Source organism: Anabrus simplex, chromosome 4 (assembly GCF_040414725.1).
Source record: "Anabrus simplex isolate iqAnaSimp1 chromosome 4, ASM4041472v1, whole genome shotgun sequence".
Classification (NCBI taxonomy): domain Eukaryota; kingdom Metazoa; phylum Arthropoda; class Insecta; order Orthoptera; family Tettigoniidae; genus Anabrus; species Anabrus simplex.
In genome coordinates, this window is record NC_090268.1 from 433654023 (window position 1) to 433678742 (window position 24720).

The following is a 24720-nucleotide window of genomic DNA, read 5'->3' on the forward strand; positions in this document are numbered from 1 at the left end:
TACGCACCACATATAATCAACTAGAATCACAGATTATATTCTATTAGAAAGGAGACCAACAAGATGATTATTTAGAAAATTCGATTCGTCAAATAATGTTTTCTCTTAGATTTCCCTTCTCTGGATAGATGAAAATGCATGATAAAACTGTTAAAATGAAATTTCTAACATCATTCTGAATGTTTCAAAATAAATTAAGGTGCTAAATTCTTCGATTTATTCGTTCTCATGAGAACTATAAAACATAATTTGTTACCTTAGTTTTGAAGTGGTGGACAATTTCTTAAAATCAGCAACCAATGAAAGTGAAGTACACCTGAAATAATAATGATATTGTCTTTAAGTCACCTAACTACATTTTTAAGTTTTTTGAGACGTCGTAGTGCCGGTATTTAGTCCTGCAATAGTTCTTTTACGTGCTAGTAAATCTACCGACACGAAGCTGACGTATTTGAGCACCTTCAAATACCTCCGGACTGAGCCAGGATCGAATCTGCCAACTTGGGGTCTGAAGGCCAGCGCCTTAACCGCCTGAGTCACTTAGCCCAAGTACACCCGAAATGATTATGTTAACCCAAATAACGGCCCTGGTAATGTTAACATAATGTTGACATATGGCATAGCAGCACTTCACACAATGATAGTAACCTCAGTAATGAAACGTTCAGACATTAAAGATATTATATGTTTTTACCCATTAAAGAACATGAGTGCAAAAACTCTATTGACTAAGCAATCACATGGGCGAGCTTCAGTTCGGCGCTCTCTGCTTGGTAACAGATAACCACAGAATGAATCGGAAGGTGTTGGTAGTGCAAAACCCTACGTTACAAACCCAACTAATCCCTCTAAGTCACTATTTCTTCTGTGTAACAGTATACAGATTGTTCCATCTGTCACACTTATAAGTTCTGTCATGCTCCAAGATCGAGCCAAACATTTCAGCAGACAAAGCGCAGATTATTGTAAAATACACTTGCATCTAAATCACTCGACACTCTGAAGCACATAGACACTGACGGAATATCACAGTATCAATTATATTCTATCTAAATTAATATTTTTCGAGGAATACGAATAGTTTGAAAGTAGAGAAATGTCCTCTCTAACCTCAGACTTATTCTCAAAATGGTGTATGCACGCTACAGTTTTGTCATGGACTTCAAAATAATCACGATGTATATTCCTAATCCGTTTCTCTCTTAATGTTGTATTCCGTAGGAAACTTAAGAATAGTTGTATGAGAGGCATTGCCATCGTCAGACTAAATCCTGGTCCACCTAGTGCACTCATGTTCTTTAATGGGTAAAAACACGACCAAAACGAGCACATTCTCACATTACTGCGTATAATTACAGATCCTATGTGTCCACTGACTCATATAAATACACTCGTATACTTATATTCTACAAAGACACTAACATTTATCGCCAACTTTCATAAAATTACACAGACTACATACGATAACAACAAACCAAAACAAACCCACATTTCCAACAATTCCGGCTACTCGATTCGCCATCTTTGAACGATCGAGAGTAGCATTAAGGTCTTGATCGTGCGCTGAATTTGTCATGGTTATTCACTGCCTGCTCGAGCGCAGATACACATGATATATTTCTTGTAATCAGTCTCAGTCATTGGATGCGAGATTGAGCAGGCGGTGGTTTGTTTTGATTTTGACAAGTGTCATATGATTTTGAAAAATGGCGCAGGTTTTGCCTGATTCAGACAGTGAAGACGAACTGCCTCCTGGCTGGGAAGAAAGGACGACTGATGACGGCAATGTATATTACGTAAAGTAAGTGATTATTTCAAGTTTATAGACTTCCAAATATCTTTTGGTAACGTGGTTTATTTGGCCATGACAGGAGGTTTGTATGGCAGTATTACCATTATTTTTTTTTTTTTTTGACAAATACAATGCAGGTATAAACAGACGTGGTGAATGCTCCATTAGTGTCTTGAAAACTAATTTTCTAGCGATTATCGGTGTTTATCTACCGTATGTTGCCTTTTTGTCGATCTTTTAAGGCGAGTAATTGCCTGAAACATCCTCTTCAACTTGTTATTTAGCACATGATGGGATACATTGGGCATTTGTTGAGGTTATGTGTAAACAATTATCGTGTGAAATTTTTACTCTACTTCCAGTTTGACAGTTTACCGAATAATGTGAACATGTGGCGCAATGCAGCTACAACATAACCTTGCTTATCAGGAATATAAAATGTAGTAAGTTTATTGCGAGAAAGTGCTTGGAAACAGAAATTGGACAAGGGTTCTTTTAATCACAGTAAAGAAAGGAAACGCATGTTAGATCTTCCGCAATTACCGTATGGCAGTCAGAAAAAGTCTGTACTTCGAAAGAGACTTCTGCTGTGCTTATGATAAATAAACTCCACTCTCATAAAGCAGCAGGGATAGATGAAATTAGACCTGAAATGGTGAAGTATAGTGGGAAGGCAGGGATGAAATGGCTTTTTAGAGTAGTAAGATTAGCATGGAGTGTTGGTAAGGTACCTTCAGATTGGACAAAAGCAGTAATTGCACCTATGTATAAGGAAGGGAACAGGAAGGATTGCAACAACTATCGAGGTATCGTATTGATTAGTAGGCTATCCAGGCAAAGTATTCACTGGCATCTTGGAAGGGAGGGTGCGATCAGTCGTTGAGAGGAAGTTGGATGAAAACCAGTGTGGTTTCAGACCACAGAGAGGCTGTTAGGATCAGATTTTCAGTATGCGCCAGGTAATTGAAAAATGTTACGAGAGGAATAGGCAGTTGTGTTTATGTTTCGTAGATCTAGAGAAAGTATATGACAGGGTACCGAGGGAAAAGATGTTCGCCATACTAGGAGACTATGGAATTAAAGGTAGATTATTAAAATCAATCAAAGGCATTTATGTTGACAATTGGACTTCAGTGAGAATTGATGGTAGAATGCGTTCTTGGTTCAGGGTACGTACTGAGGTTAGACTAGGCTGTAATCTTTCACCTTTGTTGATCGTAGTTGACATGGATCATCTGCTGAAAGGTATAAAATGGCAGAGAGGGATTCAGTTAAGTGGAAATGTAGTAAGCAGTCTGGCCTATGCTGACAACTTGGTCTTAAAGGCAGATTGTGCCGAAAGCCTGCAGTCTAATATCTTGGAATTTGAAAATAGGTGCAATGAGTATGGTATGAAAATTAGCCTTTCGAAGACTGAATTATATGTCAGTAGGTAAGAAATTCAACAGAATTGAATGTCAGATTGGTGATACAAAGTTGGAACAGGTCGATAATTTAAAGTATTTAGATTTTGTGTTCTCCCAGGATGGTAATATAGTAAGTGAGATTGAATCAAGGTGTAGTAAATCTAGTGCAGTGAGCTCGCAGTTGCGATCAACAGTATTCTGTAAGAAGGAAGTCAGCTCCCAGACCAAACTATCTTTACATCAGTCTGTTTTCAGACCAGCTTTGCTTTACGGGAGCAAAAGCTGGGTGGACTCAGGGTATCTTATTCATAAGTTAGAAGTAACAGACATGAAAGTAGCGAGAATGACGGCTGGTACAAACAGGTGGGAACAATGGCAGGAGGGTACTTGGAATGAGCAGATAAAGGCTAATTTAGGAATGAACTCGATGGATGAAGCTGTACGTATAAACAGGCTTCAGTGGTGGGGTCATGTGAGGCAAATAGAGGAGGATAAGTTACCTAGGAGAATAATGGACTCTGTTATTGAGGGTAAGAGAAGTAGAGGTAGACCAAGATGATGGTTAGACTCAGTTTCTTACGATTTAAAGATAAGAGGTATAGAACTAAATGAGGCTACAGCACTAGTTGCAAATAGAGTGTTGTGGCGACGTTTAGTAAATTCACAGAGGCTTGCAGACTGAACGCTGAAAAGCATAACAGTCTATAATGATGTATGTATGTATACAGAAAAATTAAAACTGGCGTTGTGTCAGTCTTTGAGATGCGACCATTTCCTGTGAATTCCTATTGGCTGTAGGGCAGTTTCTACTGTTACAAGTATATTTACAGTAACCATTGGCCAGATGTAATTACATCAGTCAAATATATCGGGCAGAGTTTACTGTACTTAAGTCCCATCCACACAGAATCTTGTTAGCGATACAGATCATTTTGTACATTCAATGGCATGGTATCTGCTGCAGGTCTGGATGCATAGAGAGCACACACAGTCGACCGATGGATCATTGGAGCACTTGGTGCGACATATCTTGTGATGAAATCCATGCACTGAAAACCTGGTGAGAATGCGTCTGAATTCGTAGTTTGCCTCCTTCCAATCATCCCTGGTCATAGCGTCCATGCTGTCAAAATCCAGCCATATTTCACCTTCCATCCAGGAATGTTTGAGATAGGCCTACACTTTTTCGAATACTTGCATGTGTTGTAGGGTCAGTTTTAGGTGAAGAAGATCTTCTAGAAAAATTGCTTCTCTGCGTAATTCATAGGCTAACCTCGATGGTGAGAATTTGGATATAAATAGTGCTTGCTTCAGGAATGTTGCCTTTACTATAAAATAGCCTGTAGTTTGCTTTTGGTAAGGTAGAGCCATAGTTTGTTACTTTGGCACCTTGATGTCTTCCAGGCATTCCCAGATCTTGGTCCAAGGGACGCTGTCATAGGCCTTTTCAATGTCCAAAAAAGTAATCATAAGAGTTTTTCCATATTCCCAGTAGCCTACTTTTCTGTAAACATTCTTACGGCAAAAAATGAGGTCCATAGTACTTGAATCCATGTTGTTCTCCTCAAGCAAAGGTTCCACTATCTTCCTAAGTCCCATTTCGATGATCTTTCCCAACAGTTTTAGGGTGTGTGACAACAACGCTATGCCTTACTGTTTTGCATGTTCTTTAGTGCTGTTTCGACTTAAAGGCATGTTAATGAGGGTGGATTTTTCTGGATTTCACCTATTCTACAATTGGTGGTGGTGGTGTTGTCTCCATCTCCATTTAACAACATGCTGAAGTATCTCTTCATTTCATCTCTGATTCCTTCCTCTGTTTTTATCAAACTACTATAATTGGTTTCCAGCGTAAGAAGGTTTCCATATTCACTTCTTTTACTTTTTCTACTTTACCAAGGTGTTTCCTTCTCTATTGGTTTTGCACTTGTTTTCCCAGATTTCCTCAGCTTCCTGTACAAGAGTTTCTTTGAACAATGCCCATTCTTCTTCTACCACTCTAATCTCAGTTTTGGGTAATTTTGGTTGTTATCCTTGCTTGTAAGTTCTCTTTCTTCTCTGAGTCCTTCAACAACCAGATCTTGATCTTTGGCATTTTCATGCACTTAGCTTTGGGGACATGGTCATCTTTAAGATCAACTATTAATGTCTGATGGTCACTATCTAGACAGCCACTGCGTATGACTTTGACATCACTAACATACTGATAAGCTTTGCCATCAGTGATGATGTAGTCTATCACGATTTTGAGCTTTCCATCCCAAATGTACCTTGTCATTTTATGACTCTCCCTCTTCTGGTACCATGTGTTTTGTATTCTTTAAGTTGTTTTGCACACAGAAATCAGTCAAGTTGGCTTTAGGAACAGAAATTCTGAAGAAGACTTGAGGTCCGATGATGTTTTCACAACCTTCTCTCTCTCTTTACCAACTTGGGCATTCAGATCACCAATAAGTATGGTGTTCTCCTCCATTGATTGTTCTTCACATTCAGTAAGGAATTCTTCTTTCCCATCAATGATACATCCTGTTTGAGGGGCATATACTTGAAAATAATCTCACATCGTGTCATTCACATAGGTGACAATTGTGTGTACATCTAAGAAAAGGCTAGGAAAACAACAGATAGGGAATCTGCCACTGGGCGACGACCCTGATTGCTGATCAGTAGTAGAGGAGGAGACCAACTCAAACTACTACTACTACTACTACTACTACTACTACTACTACTACTACTACTACTACTACTACTAACAGTTTTCATTCCGTACCCTGATGGAGTACGGCGGGCCTCCTAGAGGGTTACACCCTCTCTCAGACCAAGGAGATTTGTAGCCGTGAGAAGCAGAGAACATGAGGGGGTGACAGCCGCGGCCTATAAAAAAGTCTATCCTGGCATTTGCTGTAGTGCAGGAGAATGGCAAACTATTCTCAGGACAGCTGACAGTGGGGACCAGCCCATCCGCCTCCCGAATGCAGAGATGCAGGGCTAGAAAAACTAACCGCTGTTGAGCCGAAGCCCACTTTACTAAGTCAATATAAATTATGATAACTAAAAAATAACTATGCAGATCAAAACTAACTTATAGATGGAATAAGATGAACAAGTTTTTAAAGTTGTAATTAATGAAGGAAAAATGATAAAAGGATGCATCTATAAGGGTTGTATACATCATACAGCTATAGCATGCAAAAAGATACCATGAAAACCATTAATAACCTGTAAACTTTCCATACATTTTAGCGCAAATCTTACACCAACTTACAGATATCCCTGACATTTACTAATGAGGCTACAAACCTCAAGTGTCCTATTCTGGCTGAAAATTGCCGATTCTTCTAGGCGTTATTATGTTATGTAAACATCAGTCATGGCATCATATTCCCTCGTGTACTTGTCACTGGCCATTGGTCTTGTCACTAGCCTTACTGTCACAGGGTTTGGGATATAAAAAAAGAATGGCTGCTGGTGGTGGCGTTTATTATTTTAAGAGGAAGTACAACTGCACAACCATCCTCTATCAACACTAATAGGCCTGTGGGCCCGACAAGGAATTGTACTTAGATGAAAGAAATGGAAAGGATGGTAAATAAACTCCATTGTCATAAAGCAGAAGGGTTAGATGAAATTAGATCTGAAATGGTAAAATATATTGAGAAGGCAGGGATGAAAAGGCTTCACTGAGTAATAAGATTAGCATGGAATGTTAATAAGGTACCTTCTCATAGAATGAAAGCAGTAATTGCGGCTATATGTAAGCAAGGTAACAGGAAGGATTGCTTCAACTTTCAAGGTATATCTGTGATCAGTATACCAGGCAAGGTATTTACTGACATTTTGAAAAGGAGGGTGCGATCAGTAGTTGAGAGTAAGTTGGATAAAAACCAATGTCTTTTCAGATCACAGAGGAGCTCTCAGGATCAATTTTCATTATGCACCAGGTAGTTGAAAAATGCTATGAGGGGATTCAGCAATTATGTTTGTTTCATAGATCTAGAGAAGGTAGGATATGACAAGAGTACCATTGGGAAAGATGTTGGCCTTATTGGTGGATTATGGGATTGAGGGTAATTATTAAAAGCAATCAAAGGCATTTATGTTGACAATTGGACTGCAGTGAGAACTGACGGTAGAATGAGTGGTTCAAGGTTAGACAAGGTTGTAGTCTTTCACCTTTGTTGTACATAGTTTACATGGATCATCTACTGAAAGTCAAGTGGCAGGGAGGAAATTAATATTTCCAAGACTAAGGTGATGTCACTAGGGAAGAAGTGTCAGATTGGGAATACAGAAGGAAGTGGAAGAGGTAAGTTAGATCATTTCATGTATTAAACATTCGTATTCTCCCAGGATAGTAGTTTAGTAAGTGAGATTGAATGAAAGTGCAGCAAAGCTAATGCATTGAGCTCACAGTTGCAATCAACAGTATTCTGTGTCTTTACATCGGTCCTTTTTTAGACCCAGATATAATGAATACCCATCAAGGAGAGAATCATATGATTCACTAAAAAACTTATGACCCGTGATACCTCATTACCTCATGATTCTTGATGCCTCAGTTTCCCCTAATTTCCTCGGTTACCAATAGACAGCAGCATTGAAACATTTTGTCAGTTCACCTGCCTGATTATGGAATGGTGGATTTATTTACTAATTAAAATCTTATGTTTCATCATAAAATCTAGTAGAAAGTTAATAGGTAGATTTTAGATCTGTTGCAACATTAGATGTATGATCATTTAATAGACCTGTGTACAAGAAATGTATCTTGTATTCATTTCAGGGATTATTAGTAGCCTACTGTACTTTTGTATGTTTCAGTCACTCAACTCAGGGAACCCAGTGGACGCATCCACGGACTGGAAAGAAAAAGATTGTGTCTGGAGGTATGTCTCCCAAGACCGATAGCTTTTCTCAGTATTTATTATTTTAATAATCCAAATATAAATTCTGCTTACTTTACTCAGATTTCTGTTTGTGGACACGTGTGGGCATCGTGCCTTCTTGATAACTCTCAAGCCCACAGTGCAGCTCCTGTTAGGGTCCTTGTACTGCGGTGGGGGTGGGAAGTCTTAAAACATTCTCCCTGTTCACCAGATCTCAGTCCCTGCAACTTTGCTCTCATTCTAAAACTGAAGAAGCTGTTGCATGGTATATGCTTGGTAGACTGGGCAGCCATTATAAGGGCATGTCAATGACAAATAGTACACACTGATGCTCCAACACCACCAGTAGTATTCAACGCCTTCCTCATCATTAATAATGTTGGCACACGGAGGAAGGACTGAATATTTTGAAGGGCATGTCTGTGTTCAGTTTGTGCGTAAAAGAATACGACAACACTCCATTACTGTATAAGTGCATATCGTTCATTTGTTCCCCTGCTGTTAACTCCTGTACCCCATTCCAGATTGATGATAGCAGTGAGGTGCACATTGCCTTGATTTTGCAATTTTCCAATGATGCAGCATTAGTGGACAGTATAACACATTTGCCACAAATTCTGAAATTATGCCCTTACATGTAAATCTATTCTGTTGAATGAGTTTCAGGTGTTTAAATTTGTGAAACACAGTAAATTAAAATTTTGTTACCGTTCATATTGATTGCAGATCTTCCATTTGGCTGGGAAAAGAATGTCTCTGAGGATGGAAAAATTTTCTTCGTGGATCACTCAAACCGCCGCACCACTTACACTGATCCTCGACTGGCATTTGCAACTGAAGAGAAAGATCATCCTCATGATTTCCGTCAACGCTTTGATGGCTCCACCTCAGCTCTGCAAATCTTACATGGACGTGACTTGACTGGCAAAGTGGCAATTGTTACCGGAGCCAACACTGGGATAGGTACAGTTCCTGGAATATAAAATCAAGTACCTCATCCGTGTTCATCTTACCATAATCTTATACTGAACAAGTGCCATCATAGCTTCCGAGGAACTAAATTTTACTTCAATGCATGTTTTTAAATATCATTATATTTTATATTATATTATATTTTGTTAGATATATTGAAACGGGAATGCCTTGCGAACATTCGCGTTCATGTATTTCTTGAGGAGAACTTGCTAACACCCGGCTGTATGGATTCAAAACGAGCGCCGAGCGCGCAGCATTGTGGGGGGACAGCATGCAAGCAAGCGCTACTCCAGAGTGCCAGCCAAGGCCAAGTGACGTCACACCGAAAGTTCTTTTCGATTCTATGGCATTTCATCACGAACGGAAGGTTAAATCATAATTTTGAGAACGTCACCTTGTAGGCCTGGACAACAAATGCTACTACCCAAAATTTCATTAAAATCGGTGGAAGGATGGCTGAGATATGAATTTTTTTTAATGCTCACATTTACAGTCTCACCGTCCGACCTTGGGCAATAAAAGGAGGTCGCCAGCCTTGAGTAAGTCAGAGTGTCACTGGATGTGTCAGTGTGTGTGCGAACGAGCACATCGTCGTGAACCAGTTGCCTCACTATGTGATACGGTTCGTTACTCTGTCCGGCTTAGGACCGGGGTTCGAAAGTATGTAATACTAGTGTTGAAAACCTTCTCTGTGGACTCTAACTTCGCGTGTAAGCGAAAGCTTATTCTTGTTAATATCAGTCTGTCGAGCCGTGTAACATCATTTTGTTTTGCGAACTGTGTAATTGAAGAGACTGTACATTTTGAAACTGTGCTTAAAGGACTTAGGGCATAAAGACTGTGCTTTAGTTGTTTCCTCTACAAGAGACTGTGTTAGGCTATTTTGTAAAATTGTGCCATAGTGACAGGACAATTCTTTTATGGACAGTGTCACTTTATTTTGTAAAGAACAGTGCCTACTTTTCTTCCAAAGACTGTGTCAATCACTCCGTGAGAAAAACAGTGTCGACATTTTCTTTTCATAAAACTGTGCCAATCCTCATTTTTAAAAGACAGTGTCAATCCATTTCACAGAACTGTGCTAATATTTACTGTCATAAAACTGTGCCGATATTTCCTTTCAAGGACAGTGCTGATTCGTGGAATACGGTACCTTTATTTCTTTTCGAGGGACTATGTCAATTCCCCTCATAAAGACTATGTCTAAATTTATGTGTAATATTGTGCCTCAGTGATAATTTTACCTCTGAGAAGTTACGTGATTTTTGTTAAGACTGAATTGTAACAGAACTTTGTTCTCTTTCACAAGACTGTGCTATAAACTGTTTCCTTCTGTCTTCGCAGAGACTTTAATTTATTTCTACGAGTGTGTGTGCTGGGACTTTGCGCGTACTCATTGCAAACGGTGCAGAGACTGTGTCTGAAGGACTTAATTTATTTTCTTTTGAGATTGAGTGAAGTGGTGAACCATCGTATCTCAGAAGGTTCCAAATTATTTTCATTGCTTATCATTTCAAGTTTGATAGTGATTATTGCATGAACAATATTAATTATTTATTAATAATAAAGCCAAGCTTTCAGCCAAATTGCATTGGCCTTCATCAGGGCATGAGAAGTTTTTGCCTCCGACAGTGAGCAAAGAAATTATCTGAAGGAACGTGGAAGTCATGCCCGTACTATCCACGGCCTACCCCACTAACTGGACTCAAGGATCGTGGCGCTGTGCTGTGGTGGTTGGGAGGGAAGTTACTGATGCACCGCCCTCTGTCGACAGTTTGAGTGCGTCCCGCTGTGCCATGGTGGTGTTATGCATGTATTTCTGCAGTACAGGTCTCCATGTATTTGATAACTTGAAGCCGTCTTCCCTGTTGATGTTATTTGGGCGCAGCTCTATCTCTGTGGCTTCCCTCACAAGACGAGCATAGAAGTCTTTTACAGGCGCGATGACCTTCGCCTGGTCAAAGAGGATATCATGGTCTGTACTGTAGAAATGTTCTGCTATGGCAGACTGGCTTATAGCGTTCTCCGTGGAGGACGAAAGAGCGACATTCTTTACCGACCATGAAATCCTCTTTGACCAGGCGAAGGTCATCGCGCCTGTAAAAGACTGCTATGCTCGTCTTGTGAGGGAAGCCATAGAGATAGGGCTGCGCCCAAATAACATCAACAGGGAAGACGGCTTCAAGTTATCATATACATGGAGACCTGTACTGCAGAAATACATGCATAACACCACCATGGCACAGCGGGACGCACTCAAACTGTCGACAGAGGGCGGTGCATCAGTAACTTCCCTCCCAACCACCACAGCACAGCGCCACGATCCTTGAGTCCAGTTAGTGGGGTAGGCCGTGGATAGTACGGGCATGACTTCCACGTTCCTTCAGATAATTTCTTTGCTCACTGTCGGAGGCAAAAACTTCTCATGCCCTGATGAAGGCCAATGCAATTTGGCTGAAAGCTTGGCTTTATTATTAATAAATATATATATAGTGGCTTTAATCCAGTTCATTTATTTCTTTATGTTAATACAATGAGCCACGAAAACTTACGTTCATTAATATTAATTATTCTCACAGAACTGTGACTTTGAACTCATCTCTCTTTTTTTCTCAAATGTGCGTCCAACACCATTTACAGTGGAACCTATTCGAACAGCAAACAGTGTCTCACCTTAATTCGCAGTGCAATGCGGTAGAGAAGTGTCGTATCAGATTCCATTGACATTCTGTGCGAAAACTTTACATTTCTCTGCTCCTTTCATGGGACTTAGTGGAATACAAAATCCAACAACTATTCCACGCCGCACTATCATCAGACGACCGCCCCAGGTTCGAGTCTCCGTCAACATCAAGGGCTGACAACAGCCGTGGGTCAACACCGACGACGTGGGACAACGCCTCCTCCACATCTCCAAGGGCATTCAAACTATTCGTCTGTAAAAGGTGATATGATTTCTATGCATTTCTTTTGAATAAACTGCAAGTTCCACTTTAAATATGAACTTATTTCACTACCCTTCTCTCGTACTCTCTATAGCATGAACCGTACACGCCTTGGCGTTATCCATGCTCTCCGCAAAACTGAAGTACGGGCGTTCCTGTTTCAATAAATATATATATATATATATATATATATATATATAAAGGAAGTTAGCACAAGTTGCGATTGCAATTGTAGTTGAGTTGTGGTTTGTATGAATATGTTTGAGGTGCTGATTACAAAAATGTATAAACTACGTGCCATCGCCAATCACACAGTAAGCTACAAAGATTCGATATTCCGCTCACAGTGGACCCTACCTAACATGATATCGTGACTTAATTAACTTCAGTCATTGTAAACAATTTTTTCTCTACATTATGTAGTTATTTGCAGTGTATGTTATGGTTGACATGCTGCACCGTACCGAACGTCACCTGACGAAGTGTCCGATGAGACATCTAGGAGATCCAGACTGACATGATGCAAAAGAGCAAGGACACCAGTATAATAGTGACCCTCGTCTGTGTTGCATCAACCTCAGCAGTTAATCTGTCCATTTGTGGTGTTCACTAATAAGTTAAAAGAAAGTATAAAATCATTCAACCTTACAATACTATTAAAATAAGAAATGTAAGTTTACATTCCGATCTAATTAAAATTGGTAGCGATTTCGACCAGTATTTTTGGTCATCATCAGCCGATCACAAAGAAGTGTAAAACAATGCACAGATAATTAAATTGCGAAGTATAAAGAATTCTGTAGGTTGCTGATAGTGAAGCACTAAAATCTTTAGGGAGTACTGTGCGCTGAAATATAGTCAATCACAAATAAGATGCACAGGAAAAGATATGAAGTTTAGATGATACTGTCAGATGCGGTTTATGAAGCACTATAACACGATGTTATGAAAAAAGTCTAAAATCAAATACGTATTTATCAGCTGCAGTTTATAAGGCACTGTATAATTTTAAGGATCAACACTGCGTGTCAGTTGTGAAGAAGTCATGGATCAAGAACGTTAGTTAGACATAAGCGTTAGAGAGCACTGTATGAGAAGTCCAGAATCAAATACGTATCCAAATATAGTACTGATCAAATTTTTTTTAGCGTTCAATTGCAGTTTATGAGACACTGTAATTTTAGGGAATAGCACTGCCCATCGATAGATCCAAAAATTATGGAGAAGTCGCCGATCAAATACACAAGTGTACTACGGAGCAAGTTCCTGAAGAGTAGATTGGCACTGTGCTTCTAAAAGTCTCTTAAGTTAGATCAATGAAGTTATTTTAGATAAACATCATGTCAAGAACATTAACACACCTTCCGTAACCATGGAACAGTTCCATCCTCCCATTGTCAATTTATCTAAAACAACTCTGAAGATGAAAACGTAATTCTTTCTTAAACACAATTGGCCCAACCTCGATACTCTCAATATAGCCACCAATTTAGTAATTGAATCTGAAATAGCCATTAATAAAGTGCCGACAGAACAACAAGATGGAATCAGATATGAAGTAAAAAGAAAACTTGAAAAAATCTTCATTAATAACAACAAAAACACTTCCCTAAATAATAATAATAATTTAATTAATGACAATAAACACATTTTAGATCTTAAAAAGAAAATCAATAACAATAATCTCATCATTACCAAATATGATAAAGGCAACACCACTGTCATAATGGAAAAATCTGACTACATAGCTAAAACTAAAGATTTCTTCAACACCTTCTTTTTCTATAGTTAAAAATGACCCGGCCATTAAAATCCAACCTTAAAAAAACACTTCCTTTCTCCTCACAGATCAAGAAAAAACTAAATTAATAAACATGAACCCAGGCCTACCCTCTGCCAGAGCCCTTCCCAAGATTCATAAAACTAACATTCCAATCCACCCAATAATCAATTACAGACCCAGTCCCTTATATAATACTTCTAACTTCATCCAAAAATTTTTACTACAAAATTATCAATTTTTATCCTACAAATTATCAAAACACTTCTGAATTAATCGACAAATTAAAGAACTTTGACATCCAACCAAATGTTAATAAACTTAACCATGATAGGTTAATATTGTGTTTGGTCCGTATTGACTGGTCTGAATGTATAATATAACTATTTATAATAGTTTATTTAAATCCGCCTTGATCAATACACTCATTAAATGAAAGACATTTATTCTCTATTTTATCTGAATTGAAAATAAACAATTTCTTTGCCTGGCTGGCATACTCACCGTTAATAAACTTAACCATGATAGGTTATTTTCAATTCAGATAAAATAGAGAATAAATGTCTTTCATTTAATGAGTGTATTGATCAAGGCAGATTTAAATAAACTATTATAAATAGTTATATTATACATTCAGACCAGTCAATATGGACCAAACACAATATTAACCTATCATGGTTAAGTTTATTAACAGTGAGTATGCCAGCCAGGCAAAGAAATTGTTTATTTTCAATTCAGATAAAATAGAGAAAAAATGTCTTTCATTTAATGAGTGTATTGATCAAGGCGGATTTAAATAAACTATTATAAATAGTTATATTATACATCCAACCAAATTTTTCTCTCCATACTTTTGACATCGCAAATATGTATCACAGTATTCCAATTTCCAAATTATTCCCCATAATAAATAACAATTTAAACAAATTCAGTAATCTGAGTAAACTAGAAATTGGAAGACTTCATGTCAATCTAAAAATTGGTCATCAACAAGAATTATTTCATCTTTGACAACACCATTTACCAATAGGATAGTTTAGCTATGGGCTCACCAGCTTCAGGCATTCTAGCTGAAATATATCTCAATTTCCTAGAAAACACAAACATTAATAATAATAATAATAATAATAATAATAATAATAATAATAATAATAATAATAATAATTTCTCTAATATCCTCTTTTGGGCCAGATATGTTGATGACACATTAGTAATCTTAAATGAAGAATCAACCAACGCAGCCTCTACACTTCTTCTTAACAACATTGACTCTAACATTAAATTCACCCTTGAATCAGAACACAACAAAACTCTTTAATTTTCTAGACTGAGCTATAACTAGGCATCCTTCTTTAACTTACAAAACTTTCAGAAAACCAACCCAAACAGCAACCACAATATGGCAGGATTCTTCACACCCTCAAGCACATAAACGTGCTACTTATAACAGCCTAATTATTCGTGCCTTCAACACCCCTATGTCTAAAAAAGATTTAAATAACGAATTGAACACCATCCATACTGTTGCTAAACTTAATGGCTTTAACAACTCTTTCATAAACTGTATCATCAACAAATTCAAACACCGTCCTAAAACCACATTAACAAAAGACAAAACCAAACCCACTGCATTTTCCACTTTTACTTTCATTCAGGATGCTTATAAAATAACCAATGTTCTTAAAAAACACAACATGAAAATTTTTTTTAGAACCAATAACAGAAATCTTGAAATATTATACGTCTCTAAATCATTAAATAAATCTAATGCTTTTTCTAAATCTGGAGTATACAGATTCAAATGTAACAACTGCAGTTCCTCGTACATTGGGCAGACAGGACACAACTTTAATATCAGATTCTTTGAACATATCAACGCCATTAAATACAACAGATTCTCTGCTGTAGGACAACACATACAAGACTCCAAACATAATTTCACCAATATTGAAAAAGACATTAAAAAAACTTAAAATCATTAACAAAGGCTCCCTTCTAAACACTACTGAAATTTGTTTTATTCACCTTGACCAATACTTCAATCCTAATTTCAATTTAAATAACATTTCTGAAAAACCCAATATTCTATTCGACTTTCTAATTCTTAAACTGTATATAGGATAATATCTTCTGTTTATTTCCACCTATTCAATACATTACAAGAAGTTGGTATTTATTTTAAAACATTATTCAGATGAGACATGTTTCGCCTCTCACTTTGAGGCATCTTCAGTCATTATCAAAAACCTTATTATTTTACCAGGCATCTGGTTAAAGATATTCAAAAATGTGTTTGATGATTATAAGAGAGGTAAGATTTACGTTAGTTGTTATAAACATGTACATGAAGTAACTAAAAATCCAATATATTGATAAATTGACACACTTAAAAGAAGAAAAAGCAAAATCAATGAACCGGAACAGTAATATAAAAATATCCCCCTCTCCTTGGAACAATATTCCAACTACAATTAATCTATCCGACGTCACCTTTACAGATAAAGAAACACGTTTATTCAACGAAGGCTTAAAACATAATTGGCCCAACCCACATAAAGCAAAAGATATAATCACTACAATAGCCGAAGCTGAAACAAACATAAACAAACAAATTCCAACAGACAAACAAAACGACATAAAATACGAAATTAAAAAGAAATTACCTGCCCTTGTAAAAGAAATTTTTAACAAAAATAACTCGTCCTCACTAAAACAGATCCAAGAATTAAGAAAAAAAGTGGACACTAATAACATAATAATAACTAAAGCCGACAAAGGCAATACTGTAGTCTTAATGAAAAAACAAGATTACATTCATAAAACAGAGGAGTTCTTCTCTAATGAGACCTACACAATAATCTCAAAGGATCCCACTACAAAACTCAACGTAATCTAAAAACACTTTTAAAAAACTCTTCATTTTTATTTAATGAACATGAATACCAAAGTCTCATTAATATGAACCCCAAACTACCCACCGTCAGATCACTACCGAAGGTACATAAAAAGGACGTTCCCATCCGACCAATCATAAACAGCCAAAATAGCCCGACATATAAAACCTCACAATTCCTCCAGAAATTTCTCAAAAAACATTTCAAATTCCATAACAAACACCCCAAAAATTCAATAGAACTATGTGAAACTCTAAAAAAATTTAACTTAAAACCTAATCACACATTGTGCTCTTTCGACGTCATTAACATGTATTCAAACATTCCCGCTAAAAAAACTATAGAAATAATAAAAAAACCATCTTTCCAAACATAGCAATTTAAGCAAAATAGAAATAGAAGAATTCTTAAAAGTACTAAACTTCGTCTTACAAAACAACTTTTTCACTTTCAACAATAAAATATACAAACAGGAAGGCCTGGCCATGGGAGACCCTTTATCCGGAATACTTGCTGAAATTTATATGGAAAACCTCGAGAACAACAAAATAATAACATCAATGGATTAAATCTCTGGCTACGCTATGTTGATGACACGCTAGTAATAATTGACAAAAACCTCAACAATAGTGAAAACATATTAACTTATTTAAATAATCTGGATAACAATATTAAATTCACTAAAGAGGACGAGAACCACAAATCAATTAATTTTCTTGACATCACAATAACAAGAACTTCCAATAAGTTTGATTTCCAAATTTACAGAAAACCCTCATTCACACCTATAACTTTTAAAGTTAAAAACTTCATGATAGTTCCGTATTGAATAGAGAAAAATAAGATGTACAATATTATAGGGAAGGATCCACCTTTCAATACTCCGTAGTAAAAAGTAGTTACAACCTGTTTAATGGGACCGGTTTCAACACATTTAGAGTGTCATCATCAGCCAATTAGCGAAGATCTTAAAATAACTAACATATTGCCTGTGTTCAATATGTTAGTTATTTTAAGATCTTCGCTAATTGGCTGATGATGACACTCTAAATGTGTTGAAACCGGTCCCATTAAACAGGTTGTAACTACTTTTTACTACGGAGTATTGAAAGGTGGATCCTTCCCTATAATATTGTACATCTTACACCTATAACTATTAAACAAAGTTCCCTTCATCCACAATCACACAAACAGTCCTCATTTTATAGTATGGTGTACAGAGCTCTAAAAATCCCCCTTTCAGCGACCAATTTAAAAAAAGAAATAAATACAATAAAAGAAATAGCCACTTTTAATGGATATAATCCCTCTATCATAGACAAACTAATCAATAAAGTTAAATTGAAACTATCCACAAACCTCTCCCCAATAAAAAATGAAAAATCAAAGTTCGCAACCTTTACATACACCAACCCAATCATACACCAAGTAACCAACACCTTAAAAAATCAAGAGATCAAAATAGCTTTCAAAACTCAAAATTCAAACCAAAAAATGTTCTTCAACCATAATACAATAAATTCAGAAAATAATAAATACTCAGGCTCCGGTATCTATAGATTAAAATGTAATGAGTGCCTCAGCTCATACATCGGACAAACAGGAAGAAGCTTCATAACTAGGTACACAGAACATTTCAATGCTCAGAAACATAATAAACACTCAGCAATGAGCAATCACATGAAAGAAATGGGGCACAACTTTACCACAATTGAACAGGACCTTCAAATTTTAAAAACAGTAAAAAAAGGTAGACTTATGACCGAATTCGAAAATTTATACATATTTTTGGACCAAAAATTCAATGCTAATAAGAATTTAAATGATCCAATAGACAATAGAAGCCCTTTATATGACCAAATAGTAACATTATTCAATAATGTAAACCTTCAGGACAAAAAGTTTTTTAATATTTTCAAAACAGTATCAACAAACACCCCTACATCAACAAATACATCATACCCCTCTCCCCCTCCCATCTTACGTAATTCCCCTTCACGCGCCATTCAGAAACCAATAAATGATACACGCCCCTCCGCTTCCCCTACCATTCACAACTCCCTCCCGTTCACGAATCACAAGCCTACAACTCCGCCCCCTCCTACCCACCCCCCTCTAGTCAGACGACATACGTACAACACAAGGAGTAAAAACCGTTAGTGACCATTAGTATCCTAATAGCGCCTCACACAGCTTGTTAAATGGGCCTACAACGCCATAGGTAAGCACCAACATTTTCTCACTAACAACACTTAAACAAAACCTTCCCATGTTTTCTTTCATTTTCGTCAAAATTAACTACAGTTTTTTTCTTCATTTCAGAACCATTCTATAACAACAATAATTCAACAGTTTCATCAGACTTCCATAATACTCTTCAATAGTATAAATTATTTACAATCAACGTTTTATAAAATATATTGTCATCGAAGAAGAACACAACAGCTCTCCAACCTTCACGTCAAAAAAACCATACCAACGTTGAGAATTTCCACCCATCATCATCTCTGCAACTTTCTTCTTACAAATTAGGCCAACTATAAACATCTGGTGAACTTCTTGTCAACGCAATCTTGCCGAATAAATCTAAAATAACCTACGAAATGTTGACCAATAAATATCACGGACATACGCACGCCAACGTCAAGTAACTTTTGTCAAGCAATTGGAATGTTTTTCCTTCATATTTTTTATACTAAGCTGTATATTTTGACTTATATCTTTTTACCATATATTTAGCAGTTATTTGACCTACATTTCAAACCTTGACTACGGCTTTAAGCCTTCAACTGTCTTTTATAGTCACGTGACGCCTTCATTTTTAAATGTACCTCTTATGAATCTACCAGTTTTTATGTATCAATTGTTTGTATTATATATTCTCATTGAACTGATTTCATATGCCTTCCACTATGTATTAGACATCTATTAATGACTACGGCTTTAAGCCGTACAATCTTACGACGTCCTAATTAACAAAGAACTACATATGTGTTTATCATTTTATTAGATCAATAGTTATTTCATTGAACATTTTATATGTACTACCTTTGAATCCACTAGTTTTTAGTATCATTTGAATGTAATGTATATTCTCATAGAACTGATATTTTATGCCTTCCACTATGTATTAGACATCTATTAAGGACTACGGCTTCAAGCCACCTTCTCTTACTATAGTAGAATCAAACAAGTCCTATTCAACAAAGAACTACATATGTTTTTATCAATATATTGGATTTTTAGTTACTTCATGTACATGTTTATAACTAACGTAAATCTTACCTCTCTTATAATCATCAAACACATTTTTGAATATCTTTAACCAGATGCCTGGTAAAATAATAAGGTTTTTGATAATGACTGAAGATGCCTCAAAGTGAGAGGCGAAACATGTCTCATCTGAATAATGTTTTAAAATAAATGCCAACTTCTTGTAATGTATTGAATAGGTGGAAATAAACAAAAGATATTATCCTATATACAGTTTATGAAACTTTCAATACGGACGAAAAATGATTTTCATCACTTGTAATAATTTCTAATTCTTCTCAAAAATGCTAAATTTCTAAACCCAAATTCAATTTTCCATGCCTTACACAGTTTTCTACCTCCAGTAACTCATCCTCCTAATCCACCCTAAATTTCCCCTCATTTATTTTCCTACCCTATCCTTTCCCATTTTCTTTTAACTTCCAGTTCTCTTTTAATTTTCTCTTATCTACTAATCCTCCTCCTTTATTACCTTATCCCATCTTTTCTTATCACCTCTCATCTTGGTTTATAAATTTAAAAATCTATTTTCCGAATTGAACTGTAGGCCTATACTATAATACCACAGTTCAGATCATTACAACATTCAAATTTAAACTCATACCTTACGCTAACTTACGCTACCTCAAGTACAACCCGAATTCTTATCTTCAAGAAATAACACGCTATGCATATGCGTTTTTCGTTTGTTTCCAATATTGCACTTTTTAACATTTTCCTCTTCACAATTGTTTTTCATGTCAAGTGTTCTGCATCTCTAAAGAATGTACAAGATCCTATTATCATTGATATATACTTCAATGGAGTATACAGATTACATATTTTCGCGACTGAAGCATATGCGGGCTTGTTCTTTAAGCTATTCACAGAGTTTCGTCGGCTTTAAAAGCACAGTGTCGGACATTGCGTATGTTGCGCTGATCTTCAGGAGCTAGCATCTTACTTTATTTAAGCGACTTGTCTTCGATTTCTACATTATTTTGGGACTTCAAATTTATTAAATCATGTTGTGACTTCGCACCTGGCAGTGTTTGCAGGCTTGTTCAGTGAACTGTTCACCTCTTCTCGTAAACATTTTAAGGCACAGTGCCGGACATTGCGTGTGTTGTGCTACTCTTCAGGGACTTGCGCCTTGGTACATATAAGTGATTGATCTAACACTTCTTCTGGATTTTATGATTTAAAATTGTGCAGTGCTAACCCCTGTTGTCTTATATTGCTTCTTGAACTACTTTTGTGAAAGACTTATCCTTTAATTTTTTGTTTTCCTATGCATTGTTTTTGTATTTTTAATCAGCTGATGATGACCCAGATTGGTGGTCGAAACTGGTACCGCTTTTAACCAGATAAGAATGTAACACTACATTTCTTATTTACTTGTATTGAATAGGTTGAACCATTTAATTTCTTGTTTCAATTTAAATTACCAAGACGCATGGCTAGTGCATACCGTGGAAGGCACTGTGTAGGCTACTTGGAGCCACTGGCAGTGCCAGTGTACTATGAGAGACTTCGTCTCATTTTTATTAATTGATGCCTGCCTGGCAATCAGATGATATAGATGTTGATTCCCATAGGGAACCAGAAATATTTGTCCCGAATGAGTAAATTTGATACCAATATAGTTGGTCCATTATTGGACATTATAAATTTTCCGGCTAACTCATTAGTGGGGGATGTGTAAACATGATCTCAGTTTATTCAAAGGCTATTGTAAGACCTATTTTTTTGTGCTATTTTCTGTAGAGATTTAATTTGGTGTCGAGTTTGCTGAATATTGTTGGACAATAGAGCAAGGTCATCAGCAAATCCTATATAGTTTAAACTTAAATTTTGTTTGGAGCTTCCAACTTTTATGTCCTTTGGGTTGACCTTGTACCATTCCCTTATTATAAATTTTAATGCACAATTAAATAGTAATGGTGATAAACAGTCTCCTTGTCCTGTTGTAATCAAAAATGGTTCAGAAACCTCTCCTCTAAACTTTACTTTTGATATGGTATTAGTTAAACAGTTCTGTAAGTTCAATTAATTTAAGATGGAGTCCAAGATTTTGTAAAATTTTTAACATTGAAGGTCTATGTATACAATCATAAGCCTCCTTTAAGGCAACAAATGTTATTATTATAGGCTTGTTTTGTTTTCTGTAGTATGCCATTATTAATTTTAGAGTGATGATCTGTTCAGCACAACTTTTCCAGTGTCATCTAAAGCCTCCTTGGTATACTCCTAACTCTTTTTCTAGTTGATCTTTAATCCTTCCATACAAGATCTTGGAAAAAAATCTTGTATGTGCAGTTCATGATAGACAATCCTCTATAATTATTTGGATTACTCTTATCTCTTTTTTTATGAAGAGGGTGTATTAAGGCTGTTGTCCAATGTTCTGGAAACTGCTCAGTGAACCAAATTTTTGTTAAAGCCAAGTGTAAGGAAATCCGAACCATATTACTTGAATATTTCCACATCTCTACAAAAACCTGGTCTTCTTCGCATGCCTTATAATTTTTAAGTTCTTTTAGTGCTTTTCCTAATTCTTGAAATGTTGGAGGGTCTGTGTTATTAAATTTGATTTTTAATGGAGTATTTGTATTAATTTGTAATAGTTCCATAGGTTCTTCACAGTTCAAAAGTTTACTGAATGCTTTTGCCATAATCTCAGCATTTTCACTACCGCTACTGCTATGTGCCATTTTTCCATTTTCATCTTTCAACATTAATGTAAGAGGAGCATATTTCTGCAGTTGTCTTCCAAAAATTTTATAATAGTCTCTAGAATTGGTGTTATGATAATTGACTTCAATGGAGTTTATTATATACTTATGAAATTCTCTCTTAATTTTTCTAATATTTTGTGAGAATTTCTTCCTGATATTTTTTTAGGTTGATAGCATTTTCTTCTGATTTATGGGCTTGGAACTTTAACAATGCCTGATGTCTCTATGAATTTCATCACATTCTGTTGTCCACCAGGCATGTTTTTTGCAAGGATTCAATAATAATTACCGTATAGGCAGATTTTGAAATCATTAGAAGCAGTAATTATGTAATGCTTGATTTCATGGATTTGAAAGAGATTGTGATGTGTAATTGCTCCATTTCACAGACATACTACCATTTTTCATTTTTTCCTAAATTGACTCTCTACACAAGATATACCATGACACTAATTAATTCCATCCATTAGGATTTTTTAATTGTTACACTTGTATTACCTATACGGGTACTTTTCTGTTCGAGAAAGGTTTTGTAAGACGTGGTTTCTTGTTGCAGGGTATGAAACTGCCCGGTCTCTGGCTTTTCATGGGTGTACCGTGGTGTTTGCCTGTCGTAGTGTGAGCAAAGCCCAAGAAGCTATTGAAAGAATAAAAAATGAACGTCCTAATACCAAGTGTGATGCCTTAGAATTAGATCTAGCGTCTTTACGCAGTGTCAGGGCATTTGCTACAACCTTCAAGTTGCAGTACAGGTATTGCCATTTCATCGTTTTCACTTTTGAGAAATTAAAATTATCTTGCCTCATGCGGCATGCTGTGCATATTTTTAACAACCTTTCATTTGTCTGAGACCTGCATCGAGTTACAGGATTTGGGGATGTCATAGATGTATTTCTTTGTTAGCAGTGGCCTTCAACATTGAATTTGATGGGAAAAGACACTGAGGAAAACGGAGACCATGATGGATGGACGCAATGAAGTTTGACATAATGTTGGCAAATCTGCAATCTTACCAGTTGTTTGATCAGAAAATGGACACAGCAATCGAGAAGAGCAAACCCTGCAATACAGAAGAATGTAGAAGAACATGAAGGCCTATTTCTTCATTAACCCTATGAGTGCTACGCCCGCCTATAGACATGTTGACGCAGCTGGTCCACCACTGCTATGCCCATCTGCAGACGACGAGAACTTTAATATTTTTCAGTTTCCCGGTTCACTCAAAACGGGCCATTTATATTTGTATCACTCTCGATTGCTGATTCGATCTCTGGCTTATTCTGCCATCTGTTAGGCATTATATAGAACTAATTAATCATGGCTTATAGCTTCGGAAAGTAACAGAGTTTTTTGTAGATGTCTGTGGAGTTCATCTGTAATGTAAACAAGCATGGCGGAACAACAAGCTAGTTGCTCTCGTCGTGATGTTATTTCGGATCAAAGAATCTTTCCATTATTAACGACAGTCGAAAATGATGATGATGATTTTAATGAATTTTTAAGTGATTTTTAAAGTGGAAGTGATACAGAGAGTGCTGAAACTATCGTAAGTGAGAATGAAACAGAGCCTCCTTCTAAACGAAAGAAGAAAAACACAGAGTTCAAAAGCTGTTTCATCACTATTTTTGCCACCAGACTTTCAAGTGACTGTAACTGACAGACTGACATCGCAAAATAATTGATTTTTTAGAAACTTTTGTGCCAGTGGAGTTGGTGCAGCTGGTTGTTGGTGAAACAAATCGGTATCACAAACAACTGGTGGAAAACATTAAGCTGTCACCACATTCCAGATTTAGAAGTTGGAATGATGTAACAGTGGATCAAATGTACACTTTCCTTGCAGTGTGCATGCTGATGGGAAGAAACGGTAGAACAATATATTTGAACACTGGTCATCTGATAGGTTGCTCTACTTGCCAATTTATTCAGAATTGATGCGTGGGGACACATTCCAAATGATTCTGTCAGTGTTACACATATGTAACAATGATGTTCAGCCTTCTTTGGATCGACTCTTCAAAATTAGTGAACTCTGTAAGAAAATTATTCAGA

The 24720-nt window shown here is 36.6% G+C and overlaps 1 protein-coding gene across 1 annotated transcript in view; it reads left to right on the forward strand.

Moving 5' to 3' along the window:
* The first annotated feature begins 1642 nt into the window (after positions 1 to 1642).
* Positions 1643 to 24720, forward strand: part of Wwox (WW domain-containing oxidoreductase) — a 102753-nt gene continuing 79675 nt past the window's right edge. Inside the window, exons 1-4 of the mRNA XM_067146649.2 lie at positions 1643 to 1801; positions 8020 to 8084; positions 8811 to 9047; positions 23225 to 23420. Of these exons, the coding sequence (XP_067002750.1) occupies positions 1707 to 1801; positions 8020 to 8084; positions 8811 to 9047; positions 23225 to 23420 (593 nt within the window). The 5' untranslated portion in view covers positions 1643 to 1706. The remainder of the gene's footprint in view (positions 1802 to 8019; positions 8085 to 8810; positions 9048 to 23224; positions 23421 to 24720) is intronic.